General features: G+C 58.9%; 5 protein-coding genes across 5 annotated transcripts; all 5 read left to right on the top strand.

Moving 5' to 3' along the window:
• Positions 1-244: 244 nt before the first annotated feature.
• Positions 245-1,333, top strand: LDBPK_366410 (hypothetical protein, conserved; the record flags this gene model as incomplete). Its single annotated transcript, XM_003865705.1, has 1 exon — positions 245-1,333. One exon carries the CDS (start codon positions 245-247, stop codon positions 1,331-1,333), a length of 1,089 nt encoding a protein of 362 aa, XP_003865753.1.
• Positions 1,334-5,274: 3,941 nt separating this feature from the next.
• LDBPK_366400 (hypothetical protein, conserved) lies at positions 5,275-7,572 on the top strand (the record flags this gene model as incomplete). Its single annotated transcript, XM_003865704.1, has 1 exon — positions 5,275-7,572. The coding sequence occupies one exon, from the start codon at positions 5,275-5,277 to the stop codon at positions 7,570-7,572; it is 2,298 nt and encodes a 765-aa protein (XP_003865752.1).
• A 1,584-nt stretch (positions 7,573-9,156) lies between these two features.
• LDBPK_366390 (hypothetical protein, conserved) lies at positions 9,157-10,128 on the top strand (the record flags this gene model as incomplete). The annotated part of the gene is made up of 1 exon (XM_003865703.1): positions 9,157-10,128. One exon carries the CDS (start codon positions 9,157-9,159, stop codon positions 10,126-10,128), a length of 972 nt encoding a protein of 323 aa, XP_003865751.1.
• A 564-nt stretch (positions 10,129-10,692) lies between these two features.
• On the top strand, positions 10,693-11,661 carry LDBPK_366380 (hypothetical protein, conserved; the record flags this gene model as incomplete). Its single annotated transcript, XM_003865702.1, has 1 exon — positions 10,693-11,661. The coding sequence occupies one exon, from the start codon at positions 10,693-10,695 to the stop codon at positions 11,659-11,661; it is 969 nt and encodes a 322-aa protein (XP_003865750.1).
• A 3,372-nt stretch (positions 11,662-15,033) lies between these two features.
• LDBPK_366370 (centrin, putative) lies at positions 15,034-15,531 on the top strand (the record flags this gene model as incomplete). Its single annotated transcript, XM_003865701.1, has 1 exon — positions 15,034-15,531. One exon carries the CDS (start codon positions 15,034-15,036, stop codon positions 15,529-15,531), a length of 498 nt encoding a protein of 165 aa, XP_003865749.1.
• Positions 15,532-16,462: the final 931 nt, after the last annotated feature.

Genomic DNA, 16,462 nt, shown 5'->3' with positions numbered 1-16,462 from the left:
GCTCCAGTTTGTGCTGCGGTCACTCAACCCTTGTCTCTCTCTCTCTCTCCGCCTTACTATCGTGTTCATAGGCGGACACACAAGCCTGTGTGCGCGCCCTTCTCTCGCTGCTAGTAGTCATCTACACTGCATCGCGGCAAAAAACTGGGCCGTGCGCCTCGAGGTCGTGGTGCCGATTGAAGGCGGGGAACGACATAAAAACAAAGGCGGCTTCCTCTCCATACGCACCCACCGCATCGAGCTTATGCTTGCCGCCTCCGGCCTCCGCGCCGACCGGCCTGACTTGGCCGAACCGACCAGCTTCTTTGCGGCTTTGCAGATTCTTCGGTCCGAAGACCCGTACTATTTGAGCATTACACACCCTTCCACCGAACAAGTCGACTACTTGAATGGAGTTATCAAGTGTTTGCGTCTGCAGCTGGATGGTGGGGTAGATGAAGCGACGGGTGACAAGACTGCGTACGAGCTCGCCGTCGCGCTTCTGTGGCACTCCGACACGTTGCTCATCGAGGAAGGCGTGCAGCTGATGGAGTACTTGCTGAAGGAGCGCTGGGCCCAGTACTGGTCCACGGCGATCCGCAGTCGACCCAGCGCTGCGGTTGGCGACGACCAGGACGAACATGACGAGGCTGTTCGCAGCCAGGTGGCGAAGAGCGTGCCAGACGAGGACGACCGCGTCGATGACGAATGGGTGGACATCTTCGGCAGCCCAGCTGAGGGTCAATGTGCGAACCGCAGTTGTAATGCAGCAGTCGCGCATCCCTGTTCTGCTCATCGCACGGGTAACACAATGGCCAAGAGGGCCGTAGACTCTGGAACGCAGGCGATCTTGCGTGGCTCCGCTGTCCAGTTCGCCACGGCCCCGCCGCCGCCAGAGAGCGAATGCGGGTCGGTGCCGCCATCGCTGGTGCGTGACCGCGGACCGTCCGCCGCTCTCACGGAAGGCGACTCTGGCACGACAGTCGGCTCATCCTGCGCATACTCCACTGGTGCTTCTGTGATGGCCATCACACAGGACATGCAGAAGTCGTTGAATTCGTTCCGCACAGGTCCGGGCACGGCAATGCCAAGCACTGACAAACACGCGCTGAGTTCTACGGACGCGCATTCGCATTACGAGCGTCTGGCGAAGTGCTACTACAACCTCGCCGTCGGCTACACCAAGATCCGCAAGAACGAAAAGGCTCTCTTCTATATTAGCAACATGCTTCGGCTCAGCCCCCGCAGCGAGGAGGGGCTGATGCTGCGGCGTCTCCTGTGCGCGCGCCTGTACGTGCGACAAATCTTTATTTTCTCTGTCCCGCTGCTTGCTTTAGGCTTGCTCTTTCTGTAGGGTGGGCGGTGGTGACGTGGTGGCGGCATGAAAGTTGTTGAAGGAACATGGTGAGAAAGAGCGACGAGCCAGGGCTGCGATGCACTGGCACAGCAGTGGAGCGACTCGCCAAGGTGCATGGGAGTGTGGGGCAGGGATCGCGCTTGGTGGTGCCCTGGCGCTAGCACGTGTGTGTGTATGTGTCTGCCTTTCTGTGTGTTCGTGGCTTCGCGCATACGTGTGCTTCGCATCACGAACCGCCATCTCGCTGCTTCAACCTCCCACTCTCCTCGGTCGCTTCTTGAATACCTTTTGCTTTTCTACCCATCTTGTTGCATCCATTATTGGCAATGTTCTTTGGCGGCGTGGGAGAGGGGGCGCTCTTGATGCATCGCTTGATGTGTTCGCTCCCGTTTCTCGTTTTGTTGTTGTCTTCTTTCAGCCGGCGCTTGCTGTTGATTCCTGCATCTCGTCTGAATTCTCGCCATGGTGTCGCAGATCGTCATGCGTCTTGGTTTTTCCTTCTTAGCTTGCTTGCTTGCTGTCAAGAATCTCTTCATTCCCTGCCATCTTTTGCGCCCTTTTCAGGCTACAGCTCGTCCTAAAATAAAACGACGGCAGCAGCGACACGCCTCGTGGAACTCCCTCCCGCGCCATTTCTGTGTGCTGTCTGTGTCACCCTGCGCTGGTCATTGACTGTTGCATCGGTGGCTTCTCTTTTCTTTCCACCTGTGTGACCCAGTGGGAAGAGGAGAAGGATTCGGCCGTTCACGTTGAGATGCTCGCCTCGGTGCGCGCTTGTCGTGTGGGGGGCACGTAGCGCAACACTGCCCGTGCGCTTGTCTTCACGCCGTGTACTCGCTGCCGTTGGGTACACACGTGCACACACTCATCGCATGTTGTCCTTGTGCTCTCCTTGCACGTCCATCTTCTGTTAGTCTATCAACGCCCAGAAAACTGACGCCGCTCAGCCACTGAGGGGTAAGCATGCCGAGAAAGAGGGAGCGGGTGAGCAAAGAACGAACTACAGCGCATCCGCGAACGCGCAGGTGCTCGACTTGATGGGCACTCCTTCGCTACCAACCTCTTCTCTATCGTTGCACCTTCTAGTACTTGTTGCCACTCCGCGTTGCGTAGCTCAGCTGCTCCATACCACGCACACGATCCCCAAAGAAGCACACGCACACGTGGGAGGGGGATCTGTTAGGTGCGGACACGATGCTGCGAGCGTCCACACCACTGCTGCGTCTAACCGGCTTCTCCTTAGTCCTCAATGGCCGCTCTTCGCTACGCCGTGGCGTAGTGGCGACACCACAGTACCCAGTGAACCTTAGCGTTCTTGCGACGGGCACCGCGGCAGTCTCGCCTTTTCGTGCACCACTGGCGTTGTGCGTACGGCGCAGTAGCACTACAGCGCGAACAAGGCAGTGGCGCACATCGAAGATCGCGCGCTCATGGCGGGAAAGGCCGGCCTCGTCTTCCTCGGTTGCGGTGAAGCGCCAGAAGGCGTCGAGGCGTAGAGGGGTTCCGAAATCCAGGGGGCAATCAAGAGCCATCGGCGTGAAGGCTCGCAAGAAGGCTCGCGGAAGTCTGCGGAAGAAGCGCCTCAGCGCCCACCAGCGACAAGCAATGAAGTACAACAAACGTGTCGAAGCCATTGCTCGCCTCTGGAAGGAGCAGCAGCAGCCGCAAAAACAAAGCACTAGCAAGAGGCTTGAGAAGTCCCTCTCGTCACGGCTCAAGTAGTTGAAAATGGACAGCATGACCACAAACAGCTCTTCATCACACACTCTCTTTGTGCGTGTGTCTCCTTGTGTGTGTGTGCGCGCGCGCTACGCTCTCGAATCAGCGCCTTTCACACCACTGCACGCGACTTAGCCTCTTGGTGCAGCGTCACCGCTCCATCTAAGTTGTCCCCTTGTTGTGTAGCTGCTCATGAGGCTTGTACGCCTTGCTGTGTCCCTGTATAATTACCTTTGCCCAATATTTTTTTCTGGTGTGTCTGTGTGCGCGCGCGTGTGCCTTTGCACTGGCTGGGGCGCACATTCGTGTCGCTAGGCGGGATTTCGCCCCTCACTTCTTTCTCGTTGCCTCGCTTCAGCGCTTTTCGGTGACTAGGGATCTTTGGTGTGTGCTCTTGCATGAACCGTCCTTGGGCACGGCGTCGCTTTACCAACCCGGTCACGGGCAAGCGCCCCCTCCTCTCTTCTGCTCCCTTGGCGCACAGCTCTTCCCCCCTCAACGGGTCGTCATGCTGTGTATGTGGGGCGAGCACAACAGATGGCAGTCGGAGCGCACGGGAGGAGGAAGAGGTGGGTGGAGCACATCGCCCCTTCGAGGAGTTGCGCAGTCTCGCACACGTTTCTTTTCTTCTCACATCGTGCGCCCTGCATACGCGACGCTCACATTGGGCAACCACGACTGTGCTATCGTCTTGTTCTCGCCTGCCTGCTCTTTTTCTGCTCTTCGTTTGGCAGAGTACAAGTCGCAGCACCCACTCCAACAACAGCACAACATGATCAAAAAAGAAAACAACAGAAAATGAATACGCGCATGCAAGCGCACTGCTGCCTGGTAACAAACCTCTATGCCAGAAACGTTTGGGGTCATGGAAGTGGTGAGGGCTGCCCATGTATCACACCCAGTCACTGTTCGCTTTTCTGTGTGCAGGTACGTCCTTCTACCACCGCTCTGTCTTCGCTTTTTTTGACAAAAGGAGGTGTTGCCTTTGCAGTACACACGCACGCCTGAAACGCGCGAAGCCATCCGTTGCTCCTCCTCTCTCTGCGGCCGCTGCGGTGTTCATGACTGCGCTACCCCTCCCCCCCTTCGTGTGTGCCTTCATCAAAATGATTTTCTCACCCCGCTGTTCTCCCCCACCCGCGTACTCTTCTGTATACACATTCTTGATGACACACTGACCCTTTTCTTCTTGCGTCTTCACACCCTCATTCGACGTACTTCACGCAACAGTGAAATGCTGTTCTCAACGAAATGCGCAACTGAATCGCAACACCACCTAGCCGTTGCTCTCCTCCTCTCGACTTCTTTCCATCGCCGTTCTCGATCCCCTTCCTTCCACCACACACACACGATTCGATCACGCATTTTTCGTCTCCTCCTCCCCACCAAGGAAAGAGCGCAAGTCTGGGGGACACTGCTGCTGTCCCGGAGCGGCGAGAGTTTGTGCGCCGTTGTGACCGCCTTCTCCCTTTCCATTTCCCATTGGACCCCCCTCGCGTGTCGCGCGTTTAGTGACGTCTCTTTTTCTTGTATTTGTCTCCTCTCTCCTCGTATTTATTAGCGCCTGTCGTGGAACTTGTGTGCGTGTGTATACAGACGGGCAGCACTTCGCCTTCTTGTTGCTGCTCATCTTCTGGCCTCGGCGGTCTCTCCGCCTGCATCAGTACACCACCCACGGTCTTTCTATTCCACACACCTACGCATTGCCCTCTGCTGTACCTTGCCCCTCCGTGACCAGTATCTGTCATTGCCAATTCTTGTTCGGTCCTCACACTTCTTGTACCTCCCTTCCTTTGCGGAGACGGTGCGGCTGTCTTCAGCGCAGTGTTCTTCCCGTGGCTTCCGCCGACTGCCCTCCTGTGTAACCGGAACCGATTCTCTCAAATCCTCCCCGTCACTTAGATGATAAAAGCACTCGGGTTATACATGAATGCATGACTGAGCTGCGACTGTCGCATGACGCCACCCACGAAGCCCCGAGGGCCAACCTCTGGCGAGTATTCACCCCCTTCGATGGGCCGCGCACACTCAACATGGTAGGAGGCACAGCGGGAGGCATCGGTGGCGGGGCTGCGCGACAGCCACCTACGCCAATCTCTCGAAGACCGTCGCACAGCGCCTCGGTCGAACGCACCGTATCATTATCACCGGTCCTCAGCAGCGACACTGCTTCGAGTTCTCTTGATGTACCCCCCATCGAGTCCTTTGCTGGTGCCGAAATGTCGGTGCCGTTGCCGCTCCGGGGCGACGCGTCTGCCTCACACTCCGTGCAGGGCCGCGGTGAGGTGCAGAGCATTGCCAGCGTCTCGTCGGAGTGGCGCACCTCCTTGGATTTTGCACAGCAGCTGGACATAAAGGCAGAGAAGGAGCTGCATGCGCTGTGGTCAGCGCTGTGGGCCGCAACTCACAGCGAGGCCGCGCTGCAGACCGCCTTGGAGAGTAGGCGGACGTCGTGGAACCCTTATCGGCCCGTCCGTGGCGGGCCAGAGGTGAAGGCGGAGGTTCTGCACAGCGAGGTGGTAGAGTTTCAGGCTATGGTGCCGACCGACAGCTTGTACCTCCGCGGCGTCGCCGCGCAGCTACCCACCTCGTCTCCTGCAGGCTCCGTTTCGCTGCGGGACTCGATTTCCAGAATCAGCAACTCATGGGTGTCGCCTCTGTCTCCACACTGCACTGGGGGGCAACGAAACGCAGCGAAGAGCAAGGCAGATGCGGAGGAGGAAGTGCTGGTGATGGACGGGCCTTCTGCTGTGGCCTTCCGGTCACCGTCTACGCCGGTCACCTCGCTCGCTCGCGGATCTTCCTGGTGGGCGGTGCGCCGTGCAGAGAGCGAGGCGGCGCTCTTTCACTACATGTGGGAAGCTGTCGTCGTTCCGTACTACGCATCCATGCCTGCTGCCTTCTTTTCGGCTGCCTTGCCCGGCGACGGGGCAGCGACGCAGACCAGCGGCTCCTTGATGTCTTTCGCCCCTCGCCGCGAGGAGCGGGAAGAGAGGGAGGCGAGCGGCGTGGTCACCGCCTTCGGTGGGGCCCGAGAAAAGGTGCGAAAGTGGAGCTTTGAGGCATGCCGCCGCTCGTCCTCTCCCTCGTCAGCGAACGCGTCGCCGCTGCAGAAGTGCGACCCTTCCAGTGTCGGCGAGGCACGGTTTTCAGCGTTGGCGACAGTGCGTCCGCAGCGCCCGGGCAGCGGTGGAGCTTCTCACGTCATGGCATCGCGAGACCTCGACATCGTCTCGGAAGACTCACTCGAGGTCGAGGTTCTGGAGGAAAACAAGGGCAGCAGCCATGTATCGCCCACGCACGCCGCATCGCCGCTGGGGAGGGGAGACGATCGCAGCGCTGCGACTCCCGACCCGGCGGCCGCCCCTGCCGAGCGCAGCGGCCAACGCAAACAGCGTCCCTCAACAGCCTACTTGCATGTCCTCACCACCGCACCGCTGGACGTCGGGGCGACCGATAAGCTGCCACAAGGATCGACCCATGCCTCGACTTCAACGACGCAGCAGCGTGCCGCGTCTGCTTTCTCGGATAGTGTGCAGGTCGCTGGCGCATCGTCTGCGCCTCGCAGTGGCGCTGCTGCTTCTGCCTCGACGAGAGGCGGGCTGTTTGGAAAGGCGTCAAGCCGGAGAGAGGTCCCACTCTTCCACATCACCGCGAAAGCTGCAGGGAATGCGCCGAAAACCTCGTCGTCGTCACCGCTGCCCGTGGCGGCGCAACCATCGCCTTCCCGAGTACAACCACAAGCCGCTGAGGGGAAGCGTGCAGCCTCGCCTGTGGCGGTTGTGGCGGCCGCGAAGGACCACAAGCCGCCACAGCGGGTCCACGCAGCCTCGGGGGCGAGCAGGGCGCGAGGTGGCCGCGCGACCGCAAGCGCCGCACGAGGAAAGGCCTCCCCAGCGGCGCGTAGCGCGTCACGCACTGCTTTGGCGCCTATATCGCATGCGGATCGTACCACAGTGTCGCCGACCACCAGCACGAACGCGTCTGCTAAGCATGCGTTGCAGCTGCTCGATCTGCACAGTCGGCACACGGTTCGCTCGCCGATGCTGCAGCGCAGTCTATCGCCCATTCCGAAAGCAGCAAGGGAGACCGAGGGGCACAAGTCGGCAAAGGCAGAGCTGACACCACCTGAGGTGCCGGCACCCCACCCCCAGCGGTGTGGCTTTGTGTCCCCCATGCAGCTACCTTGCCGCAGCAAGCGGCGGCGATACACTGAACAGCTGAAGCAGCTCGTGGAGCCTGAGATCGATGCTCCGGTCGGTTTCGACTTGTCCGAAACGATCTTACCGAACTCGCAGCCGGGGCTCCCGCGCGAGGTGGCCGCGCGTTCTGCGTCCGCGGAGCGGCATCGTCCAACGGCGCCGAATTCGCGAAGCGTGGCAAACACCACCGCTTCTCCTGCCGTGTGCAACTCATCGATTGGCGCTCGACAGCCAGGCAAGGGACCGCAGCGATCGTCTTCGAAGGCGAAGGCCGCCTCAGCGGCACCGAAGCGCCCGACCACCGCTCACCGCTAATGCGCGGAGGCGCACCACGCTCATAGGGAACACACGCTTACAGGAGTTTTTATGGCACAAAGGCTCTACATGTTAGGGGAGAGGCATGAGCCGCTATGAGATGGGCAGCAGTCGCATGCCTGTCCCCGAGTACTGGTGGCTCGCAAGAGGGAGGCAAAGAATGAAAACAGAAACAAGCCGACACGGGGACAGCTGGGAGTGTAAATGAAGAAGACCGTTGCCGACACCCCGGAATGTCCGTGCTTGTGTGTGCGTCTCAGCTTGCGTGGCCGCACGGCGCAGGCGCGCACCCACAGCAGATAACGCCGAACTTTGGGCCTGGTGCCTTGTTTCCACCCTCCCCCCCCGCCTTCTGCCGTGGCTACGCGCGTCGGGAGCTTTAATGGCTTTCATGACGCGTTTTGTTTTTTTTTTGTCGCTGTTCCTTTCCGACGTACTTTCAATGGCCACTGCCGCTATCACCTCGATCCCCATTCGTCTTGACGGCGACGCCCCCGCCCCCCTGCAGCTCACCCACTGGCGGCGCCCACGGATATAGACATTCAGTGAGATCTCGGGATCGGGGGCGGTTGCTCCTTTGCCTCAAACGTGCGCTCCCCCTTTTTCGCCTCGGCCAGCAAGTCCGCGCGGCCTACACACGTACATGGTCACACCGATAGGCATGCGTTAGTCAGCAAACTAGCAAGTAGTTCCATGAGCACCCGGACCGTGTGCCCGCACTGCGGCCAGGGGATGCGTTTTGAGGCGATGAAGGCGCACCTCGATTGTTGTGGGGAGCCCGCACCCCTCACCACGCCTCAGCAAAGCTCCCCGGCGAAGTACCCGGTGCCAACAGCAGCTGAGAAGCCCGCATCTGGGCTGGACTATTACCATCGGCTGAATAACTTGAGCTGTCTCAGTCGCCAGAGCCGCAGCACTAGCGACGGCGGTAGAAATTGCTCCAGCGCCTCCCCAGTGGGGGAGGATGTTGCCATGACGCAGCAGCTTATGTACTCTTCATCCTCTCTCGCGGTCGACGTTGTGACATCCGACTTCCGTGCATCTGTGCCTTCGCGGGAGCACGCCGCCGCCAAGCCGCAAAGGCGCCCTTCTCCGTCCTCAGTGGCCAACTCGAACGTTTCTGGGGGCGCGACTTCACTGCCGACTACGCCGCTGCCGCTGCCACCGTCGATTCAAGTCAACTTACGAAGCAGCAGCCGGGAAACCGGTGTGCCGTCGAGGGTCGTAGGTGTAGGGTTGCATTCAGCGCCCGGCGTGCGGTCTTACCGGCGGCCCCAATCAACAGAACCGCTTACTGCTTCCTCCGCTGCAGTTGCTAGGGCCACGTCCAGCAAGCCGCGCAGCACGACAGAGCACATTGCCAGCGCCGCTGCGAGCAGCCACCGTGGAGCGGCGCACAGTCGATTGTGTGGTACTGCAAGGGAGACGGAATCGCTTCATCGCCATTCCGCTAACTCTGTCCGTGCAGCTCCACCCGGTGCGCACACAGACACGCTGGATGGTGCGTCCGCTGCAGCGGATGACTCGGCACTGCCGAGCACGATTGCTGAGCTCAGCAGCGCGCACTCTGCTGCACCCACTGCGATGAGCACAAGACGCGCTTACGAGACCCCCATAGCCGTGTCGTCGGCAGCCTCGGCTGTTTCGTCTGTAACTTCGTCGAAGCGCCCAACGCCGCAGCTGAGCAGCTTCGCGATTCGCCTGCGCGGGAGCAAAGGATCCTCTTGTCCAGCTCAGAAGACTGCTGAGAGCGACTCGTGCGTACCGTCGATGAGACTACACGACAGCGACGCTGTTGGCGACACTCAGCAGGCAACCGGTAACATCTATGCGGCATCGTCGCTAAGATCAGCATCGACGGCCATGACGCAATTGAAAACGTCGCTGTCGCAAATGCAGCGCCTCGTGCGACTGCAACAGGGGCAGCTCTCGGCCCTTCTACGAGCCCACGGGGACTTGCAGCGGCAGGTCACCGTTCAACACGGCGCCTACAACGAAATGGTCCAGCGCTCGATGAGCCAACGGGCGGAAATGGAGGCTGCGCTTCAGAAGCACACCGCTCAGTGGCGGCGACAGCAGGCGGCGATGCAGGAGAGTGTCGCCGCTCTCTGGGATATCGTGTCCGATATACATCAGCACCTGCACAACAACGGCCGATTGCCGGCTAAGATCCTAGCGGCATCACGGCAGACTGAGGAGAGCGCCTACTACTCTGATATTGCCTCCTTTGTTCAGGCGGATGTCGCGGCGCCTTCGTTGGTGTCCGCATCGTTGCTTGCGCGCAAGGACGATCCGCTACTTCCTGCGCAAGCGTCTGTCTCAGCGTTTGCGAACGGGTTCACGCGCCCGTCTGCGCCTTCGTCCGCCTGCGCCTTGGGCTTTGCCTCTGCGGCGGCAGGGCCTTCAGCGACAGCTGCTCGCGGTCCTTCCTATACGATGGATATGCAGCAGCAGCAGCAACAGCAGCAACGTGAGTCCATGGAGGACCGAGTGGTTGCAATGCTGCGCAAGAAACCCACTGTGGTCGTGCGCCACTTGGCATGGAGGCAGCAGTGACGGGGGCGGGGCATACCTCGCCTTGCCGCCAGGATGCCGCGCTTTCGCACGCACGGGCTGCCCCTCCAGCAGCGCTGGGCTGGGCGCTTCGACATACGATGTGGAGACGTACTTATCCGCAACAAACGAATCACAGACATGCACAACAGACACAGGATCAATGTCTCTGGCGAAACCGGAAGCAGCGTTGGGAGACCTGGGACCTCGCGTTGCTCGGCTTGCTGCTCTGTCGGTTTCAGCTGTGGCCCCTCACTTGCGCCTCTGGTTTATTGCCCTCGTCCATGACTTTCTTACTCTCTCTTCACCACTTTTCGTTCTTTTCCTGACACGGTCATCGCACGCCCGTTTCGGTGACTCTGTCTCTTAACTGTCCTCCCACCGACGCGCACATATGTGCACGCGCAAACGTCTCGGGCTTTGCGCGATGTGCCTCAGCCCACGCTCTGAAGTGCCGACCTCTGGCGTTTCTCTTGAGGAGCGCAAGAGGGTTTTCCCATCTGTAGAGCTGCGCTGCTGCATTCGATTCTCTCACACGCTGCGCCAGCTCAGCGGCGTCGCGCGGTGATGCCACCACCCAAGTTTCTGTGCGCCAAGTGCGGCGCGGAGCGGGCAGCAGTGAAGCGGCCGCGCAACGGGCAGTTGCTGTGTCGTGAGTGCTTTTTCGCCCTCTTCGAGGGTGAGATTCACGACACCATTCAAGCGGAGCGCCTCTTTGCCCCTGGCGACGTGGTCGCCTGCGGAGCGAGCGGCGGCAAGGACAGCACCGTCCTCATTCATCTGCTCGACACGCTCAGCAAACGACACAACTACGGCATTCGCATAGAGCTTGTTAGCGTCGATGAAGGCATCGCTGGCTACCGTGACGATAGCCTTGAAACGGTGAAGCGCAACTCCGCGTGCTACGGCCTCCCTCTTCACATCCTATCGTACCGCGACATCTTTGGCTGGACGATGGACGATATTGTGCGTGTCGTCGGACTGCGCAACAACTGCACCTTCTGCGGCGTGTTTCGCCGCCAGGCCCTGGAAAAGGGGGCAGTGCTGGTCAAGGCAGACAAGATCGCGACAGGCCACAACGCCGATGACATGGCAGAAACCATTCTCATGAATCTCCTCCGCGCCGATGCGCCGCGGCTGTCACGCTGCACGAGTGCCGTGAGCGCCGGCGAGGGTATTCTACCACGAGTGAAGCCACTCAAGTACGCATACGAGAAAGAGATCGTGCTCTACGCGCACTTCAAGAAGCTGGACTACTTCACCACCGAGTGCACATATGCTAAAGAGGCTTTTCGAGGCACTGCCCGCACACTAGTGAAGGATTTGGAGGCTCTGCGGCCCCGCAGCATCGCGGACACTGTCTACAGCGGCGAGCACCTGAAGGTGCAGGAGCAGGAGGCGGTGCCGGCGAGTGTGCCAAAGCCCTGCGAGAAGTGCAGTTACCTGACGAGCCAGCGCCTCTGCCGCGCTTGTGTGCTGTTGGAGTCGCTGGCGCGCGGTGACCCCTGCGCAGCACTAACACGAACAACGGTGTGAGGCAATGCGGGTGCCGAACAGTTCTTCAGCCACCCATGCATGACACAGGTATGTGCTGGCGTTCGCGACAACTGCGTCTTCTCTCGGCTGTGACGAGTGACTTACACTTCCGCTACAAGTGCTCCCTCCGCCCGCTTTTAGTAACAACTCACGAGTAACCAGAAGAAGAAGGGACGAGCTGCAATTTGCCACAAACACAACAGCGGAAAAAAAAAACGAAAAGAAAAAAGGGATGAGCTCATGAGACGCGATTGTGCCGCGCGTGTGTGCTGATCATGCTAGCAGCGCTCCTTTTTTTTGTCTTTCGTTGTTGTGGTGTAGCCGACGCCTGAGGTGAACGCGTCTTTGGCCGGCCTCCCTCTCGCCCTTTCACAGAAATCGCCATCCCAGAACCCACACCGATAGGCGACACAGCTGTAGTAGCTGCCACTCTGCGGCGCTGCCAGAGTTGTGGAGCTTCTCTCCTCCCCTGTCGCTGCCTCTTGCTTCCCACGACCTATCTGCGCGATACGTGGGTGTGTCCTTTCTTCACTGCCTCCTTTTCATCCGACTACATCTGCTTTCCCTCGCCTGCGCGTCGTCTTTTTCTGTGTTTTCGCGTGCATCTGCCCCGCATGCCGCCATCTGGCCTTCTCGCTTCCGTCGCGAGCTCCTTCTCCACACGGTGTGTGGACGTGCATGTGCACCTGGCATTCGTGCCGCATATGCTGTGCCCGAATCATAGATGGCGTACATTCACAATGGCCGTGTCGTGGAGAAGAAGCCCTTCACGGTGCGGGGCTTCCTCCTCGCGCTCTGGACGGCGCTCTCTCTCTTTGCACAAACGCTCTTCACGACCGAGCCAATGGCACAGGTCGTAGAGGAGCATCAACACCCTGCGCCTCGTGCGGCGAATGCGGCAGCCGACGGGGGCGGCATACTGGGCTCGTTGCGAGCGATGCTGAACCGCCGCGGTGGCGGCGGCCAGGCGCTGGGCGGCGGGGGGAATAGCGGCTGGGCTGCCGCTGTCAACCGCCGCGGCGGCAACGTGCATACACTGCCCAAGGCACCGATCTCCGGTGGATGCGCCTCTGGCTGAGGGAGGTAGGCAGGTGAGAGTTGAACGCAACACAGTGGACGTACCTGGCATATCGAGTGCACGCAGGGCAAAGAGCTTGGCCGTTGACTTGGGCATACCCTGGGTCGCTACCTAGGCACCGCGGCGTTTCTGCCGTGCATGCAGCCTCCTTTTCTGCTCTCTCGTACGTTTTTCATGTGTTACGGGCTCACGTGAGAAAGGGGACTGTCCGTTTGTGAGTTCGCGTGTGTGCCGTCGTATTTTTCAAGTCACGAGTGTCGCTGCGCTCTTTTCTTTCTCCACCCTCCTCATGCTCGGCTTTCTGCGCTGTTGTTCTTCTGCGTTATCTGTCCTCCTGCTGGTCCGTCTCTGTCCGCCATGTGCTGTGCGGATAGAGGAGGCCGAGAGATCGAGAGAGAGAGACAGACGGCGCCTGCTTGCCCGCTTCTGTGTGTGTGTGTGTCGCCGTGTCTATCACAAGAAGAAGAGCAGCAGCGCTGTCATGAGGACGAGTGAGGGAGGATATTCGCCGAGGCGAAAGAAAGAGGGGGCCGAGAAAAAGACGGCGCCAACGTGTGTTGGCGCATCTGATCCACGAACGAATGCAGTCGTTCCTCTTCTTGCTGAGCATCTCACCTGCGTTTCCACCGCATCCGCGCGCTTGTGGATCGTTGTAGCTGGAGCTGTTGCTGTCTTTGATGCGTGTGCTGCGCCACACAGGCACATGCAGCGACATTGCCGTAGACGCTACAGAATCATCCGCAGCAACGCACCACAAGCAGGCAGACAGCCAAACAAAGAAACGAGTATCCGTTTTCTACGATTTTGCTGATTATGGACCTGTGAGAGAACTGGCGCACCGCCCTCTACTTCGTGCTTGCCGTAAGAAGATCTTCACACTCACCCTCATCGCTGGCGCCGGCTGTTCTTCACCAATTGCCTCCCCTAGTACTTCTCCTCGCTGCGTTGTGTTTCTACAGCTCAACCGCTGCAGCAGCGCATACGGCCATCGAATCACATGAAAGATGGAGTTGGACGAGCTAGTGGAGTGTATGGTGAAGATTTCGTGCGTGTGCGCATCATGAGGCGAAGATCCATGCCCGAGAAGTCGAAGGGAGTGAGCGTTTTGTTTGATGACTCCTCGTGGAGAAACCCTGATCTCCCGTGGTCCCACCTGGATGATACTGACACGCACAAACAGCGTATTATTGCCTTCTCTGGCCACACACGTCCGCGTCTGCCCACACCAGCGCTCGTTTGAGCGACAGCAGCCGTTGTAGCTTTTCAGTTCAATATGAGTCCCCATTCTATCCCCCCCCCCCTCTTCCCTCCCTCCTCCCATGCAGTGGAGTAGGGTCTCCTTCGATGATATATATATATATGTTGGCTCGTGCTTCCTTTGGCGCCCCTGTGTGTTTTTTTTTTGGGGGGAGGGGGGCGGTTCGTCGTCGCAGTTATTTTTCACCGGTTACGGAACGTACCGCTCAGTTTCTGCTGACGCTACCTCCGTCTTGTGAAGCGATGATCAGGGGCGCACCGCAGGCGAATCTTTCTTTTTTTTTTTCTCGATGCTGAGCCGCCGTCGTTTTCGCTGTGCGTGCTTTGGCGACACCCCCCCCCCCGAACACCTCCAGGATTTCCCTTCCATCCTCTGCAATATTCGCTTCATCGCTGATCGTTGCAGCTGCGTGGGGTGCGATGTCTTTGTTTTGTCATCTTGTGCTCGTTCTTGTTCGACTCTATTCCCCATCCAAAGAATCGAATGCCGCTCTCATCGCGACGGACTTTCCATGGCAGCTCGCAGCTGAGCTCTTTGTGTTCTGAATGAGCTACCGCGCTGTTGCCAGACGCGGTGCGAAGGGCTCACTATGGGTGCTGCAGCTGTGCGCTTTCTTACAGGGTACACAGACCTCTATTTCCCGATACGCGCGAGCTATTCCCATGCAACATCCTTTTTTCGACATGCCGTCATCTTCTGGTTGCCGTTCCGTTGGCCTCACCCCTCGTTCGCATGCTTATGCCACGTGCACCGTTTTCTTCTGCATGCATCCTCCACGATATTGTCGGCTCTCGTATCATACAACGTTAGCATGCGCACCCACATCCAAACAGTTGAAGCAAGCGTGTGTCAAGCTCTTCGAAGCGTCGAATCGGCCACCGCAGTGGTATAAGTGGTTCACCCAGGAACTGGTTCAGTGCCATCCCTTTCTCCTACGTTCCTTCGAACACCTTTGATAGAGTTGGGTGTCCCTGCTCTCGCTGCGGCATCAGCTCTCGACGGCTCTCTTCGGAGCATCGGTCTCGTCTTGTTATTCATGATCAACACCGCCTTCTCCACCGCCGACGGCCGGCGGCTGCCGCGCGACTTGACGGACCAGCAGAAGCGGGACATTGAGGAGGCGTTCCGCGTGCTCGACGTGAAAGGCGTGAACACCATCACGCCAAACGACCTAAAGGTGGCACTGCGCGCGCTCGGGTACGAACCGGACAAGGATGCGGTGCGAAAGCTTGTGGCGGAGATGGATCGCGGCGGCGTCTCCAGTAACCTTGTTCTCAGCGAATTCGAGGACGTCATGCGCCAGCGCTTCTTTGCTGAGGACAGAGACGACGAGGTGGACCTTGCCTTCCCGCTATTCACAGAAGGCAAGTCGGATTTCATCTCTCTCGATGACCTGAAACGGGTGGCGGCGGAGGTTGGCGAGGATATCCCGGAGGATGTGCTGCAGGAAATCATTCGCGAGTGCGATGTGCTTGATCGCGACGACCGCATTTCTCGTGAGGAGTTCAACAAGATGCTGAAGTCAGACAAGTGATCGCCGTCGTTTTTGTGACGAAATAAAGAGGTGAAGGGGGGGAGCACGTGCCCTAACAACTGCCTGCCACTACTGACCACTTTTTTTTCTGCTCATGATGTACATGTTAGAAGAGGCTGCCAATATGCCATACGAGGTGATGCTGGTGTCTATGTGTGTTTGTGTGTGTGTGTCTGTGGCTGCGCGGAGCCAAAAAAAAAAAACGACCCGCACGTACCCCGTCTGGCAAGATGTGGCAGCGTTCCTGTGTGCTGACAGCTTCCTTTTGCGAGGAAGCCGGAAGAAAAACGGAACAAAACTCACAGAGGGCCAAGAGTGAACGGGCCGCGAGGGAGCAGGTGCACTCAGGGCGTCCTCCCTGCCAAAGAGGCCAGCTGCTCGAAAGGTGAGCCGAAGAACACGCATACACCGAAGACGAAAAGGTTGCGACAGAGCGGGCCTGAAAGTTAGCAATGCCGAAGCCTACATCCTTTGGTGTCTTGAATGGGCCAGCGCTGCGCGGTGAAGAAGAGTCGGGGGTACCCGTTCAAGCTTTTTGGAGGGCTGCGCCGGCTTATCTGAAACGAAAAGCTCGCACCCTTCCCTGATGAATCTCCCCCACCATGCCGTGCCTCTTTCTCTCCCTCTCTCATTTTGTGCTTGCCCGCCCCCTGAATGTGCGGATACACGTGATATCTTGACGAACACACGCACGCACAGCTCAGAATCACCAAGAACGAAGCGCTCGAAAGTAGTTGAGTTTGGCACCTAAAAGGCTGTCCCTGCCCCTGTTACATTCCTCTTTTCATTCCTCATATGGGCCTTGAACAAGAAAATCAAAGCCAAGTAGTCTTTCACGCACGCGCACATCACATACATACGAATTCGGGAGAGGATTGCTAGCACTTGTCTAGCTTCGCTGCACTCCCGCACCCACGCACCGTCTAGCCCG

This window comes from Leishmania donovani, chromosome 36 (genome assembly GCF_000227135.1).
Source record: "Leishmania donovani BPK282A1 complete genome, chromosome 36".
Classification (NCBI taxonomy): domain Eukaryota; phylum Euglenozoa; class Kinetoplastea; order Trypanosomatida; family Trypanosomatidae; genus Leishmania; species Leishmania donovani.
This window is presented reverse-complemented; position numbering and strand designations above follow the sequence as displayed.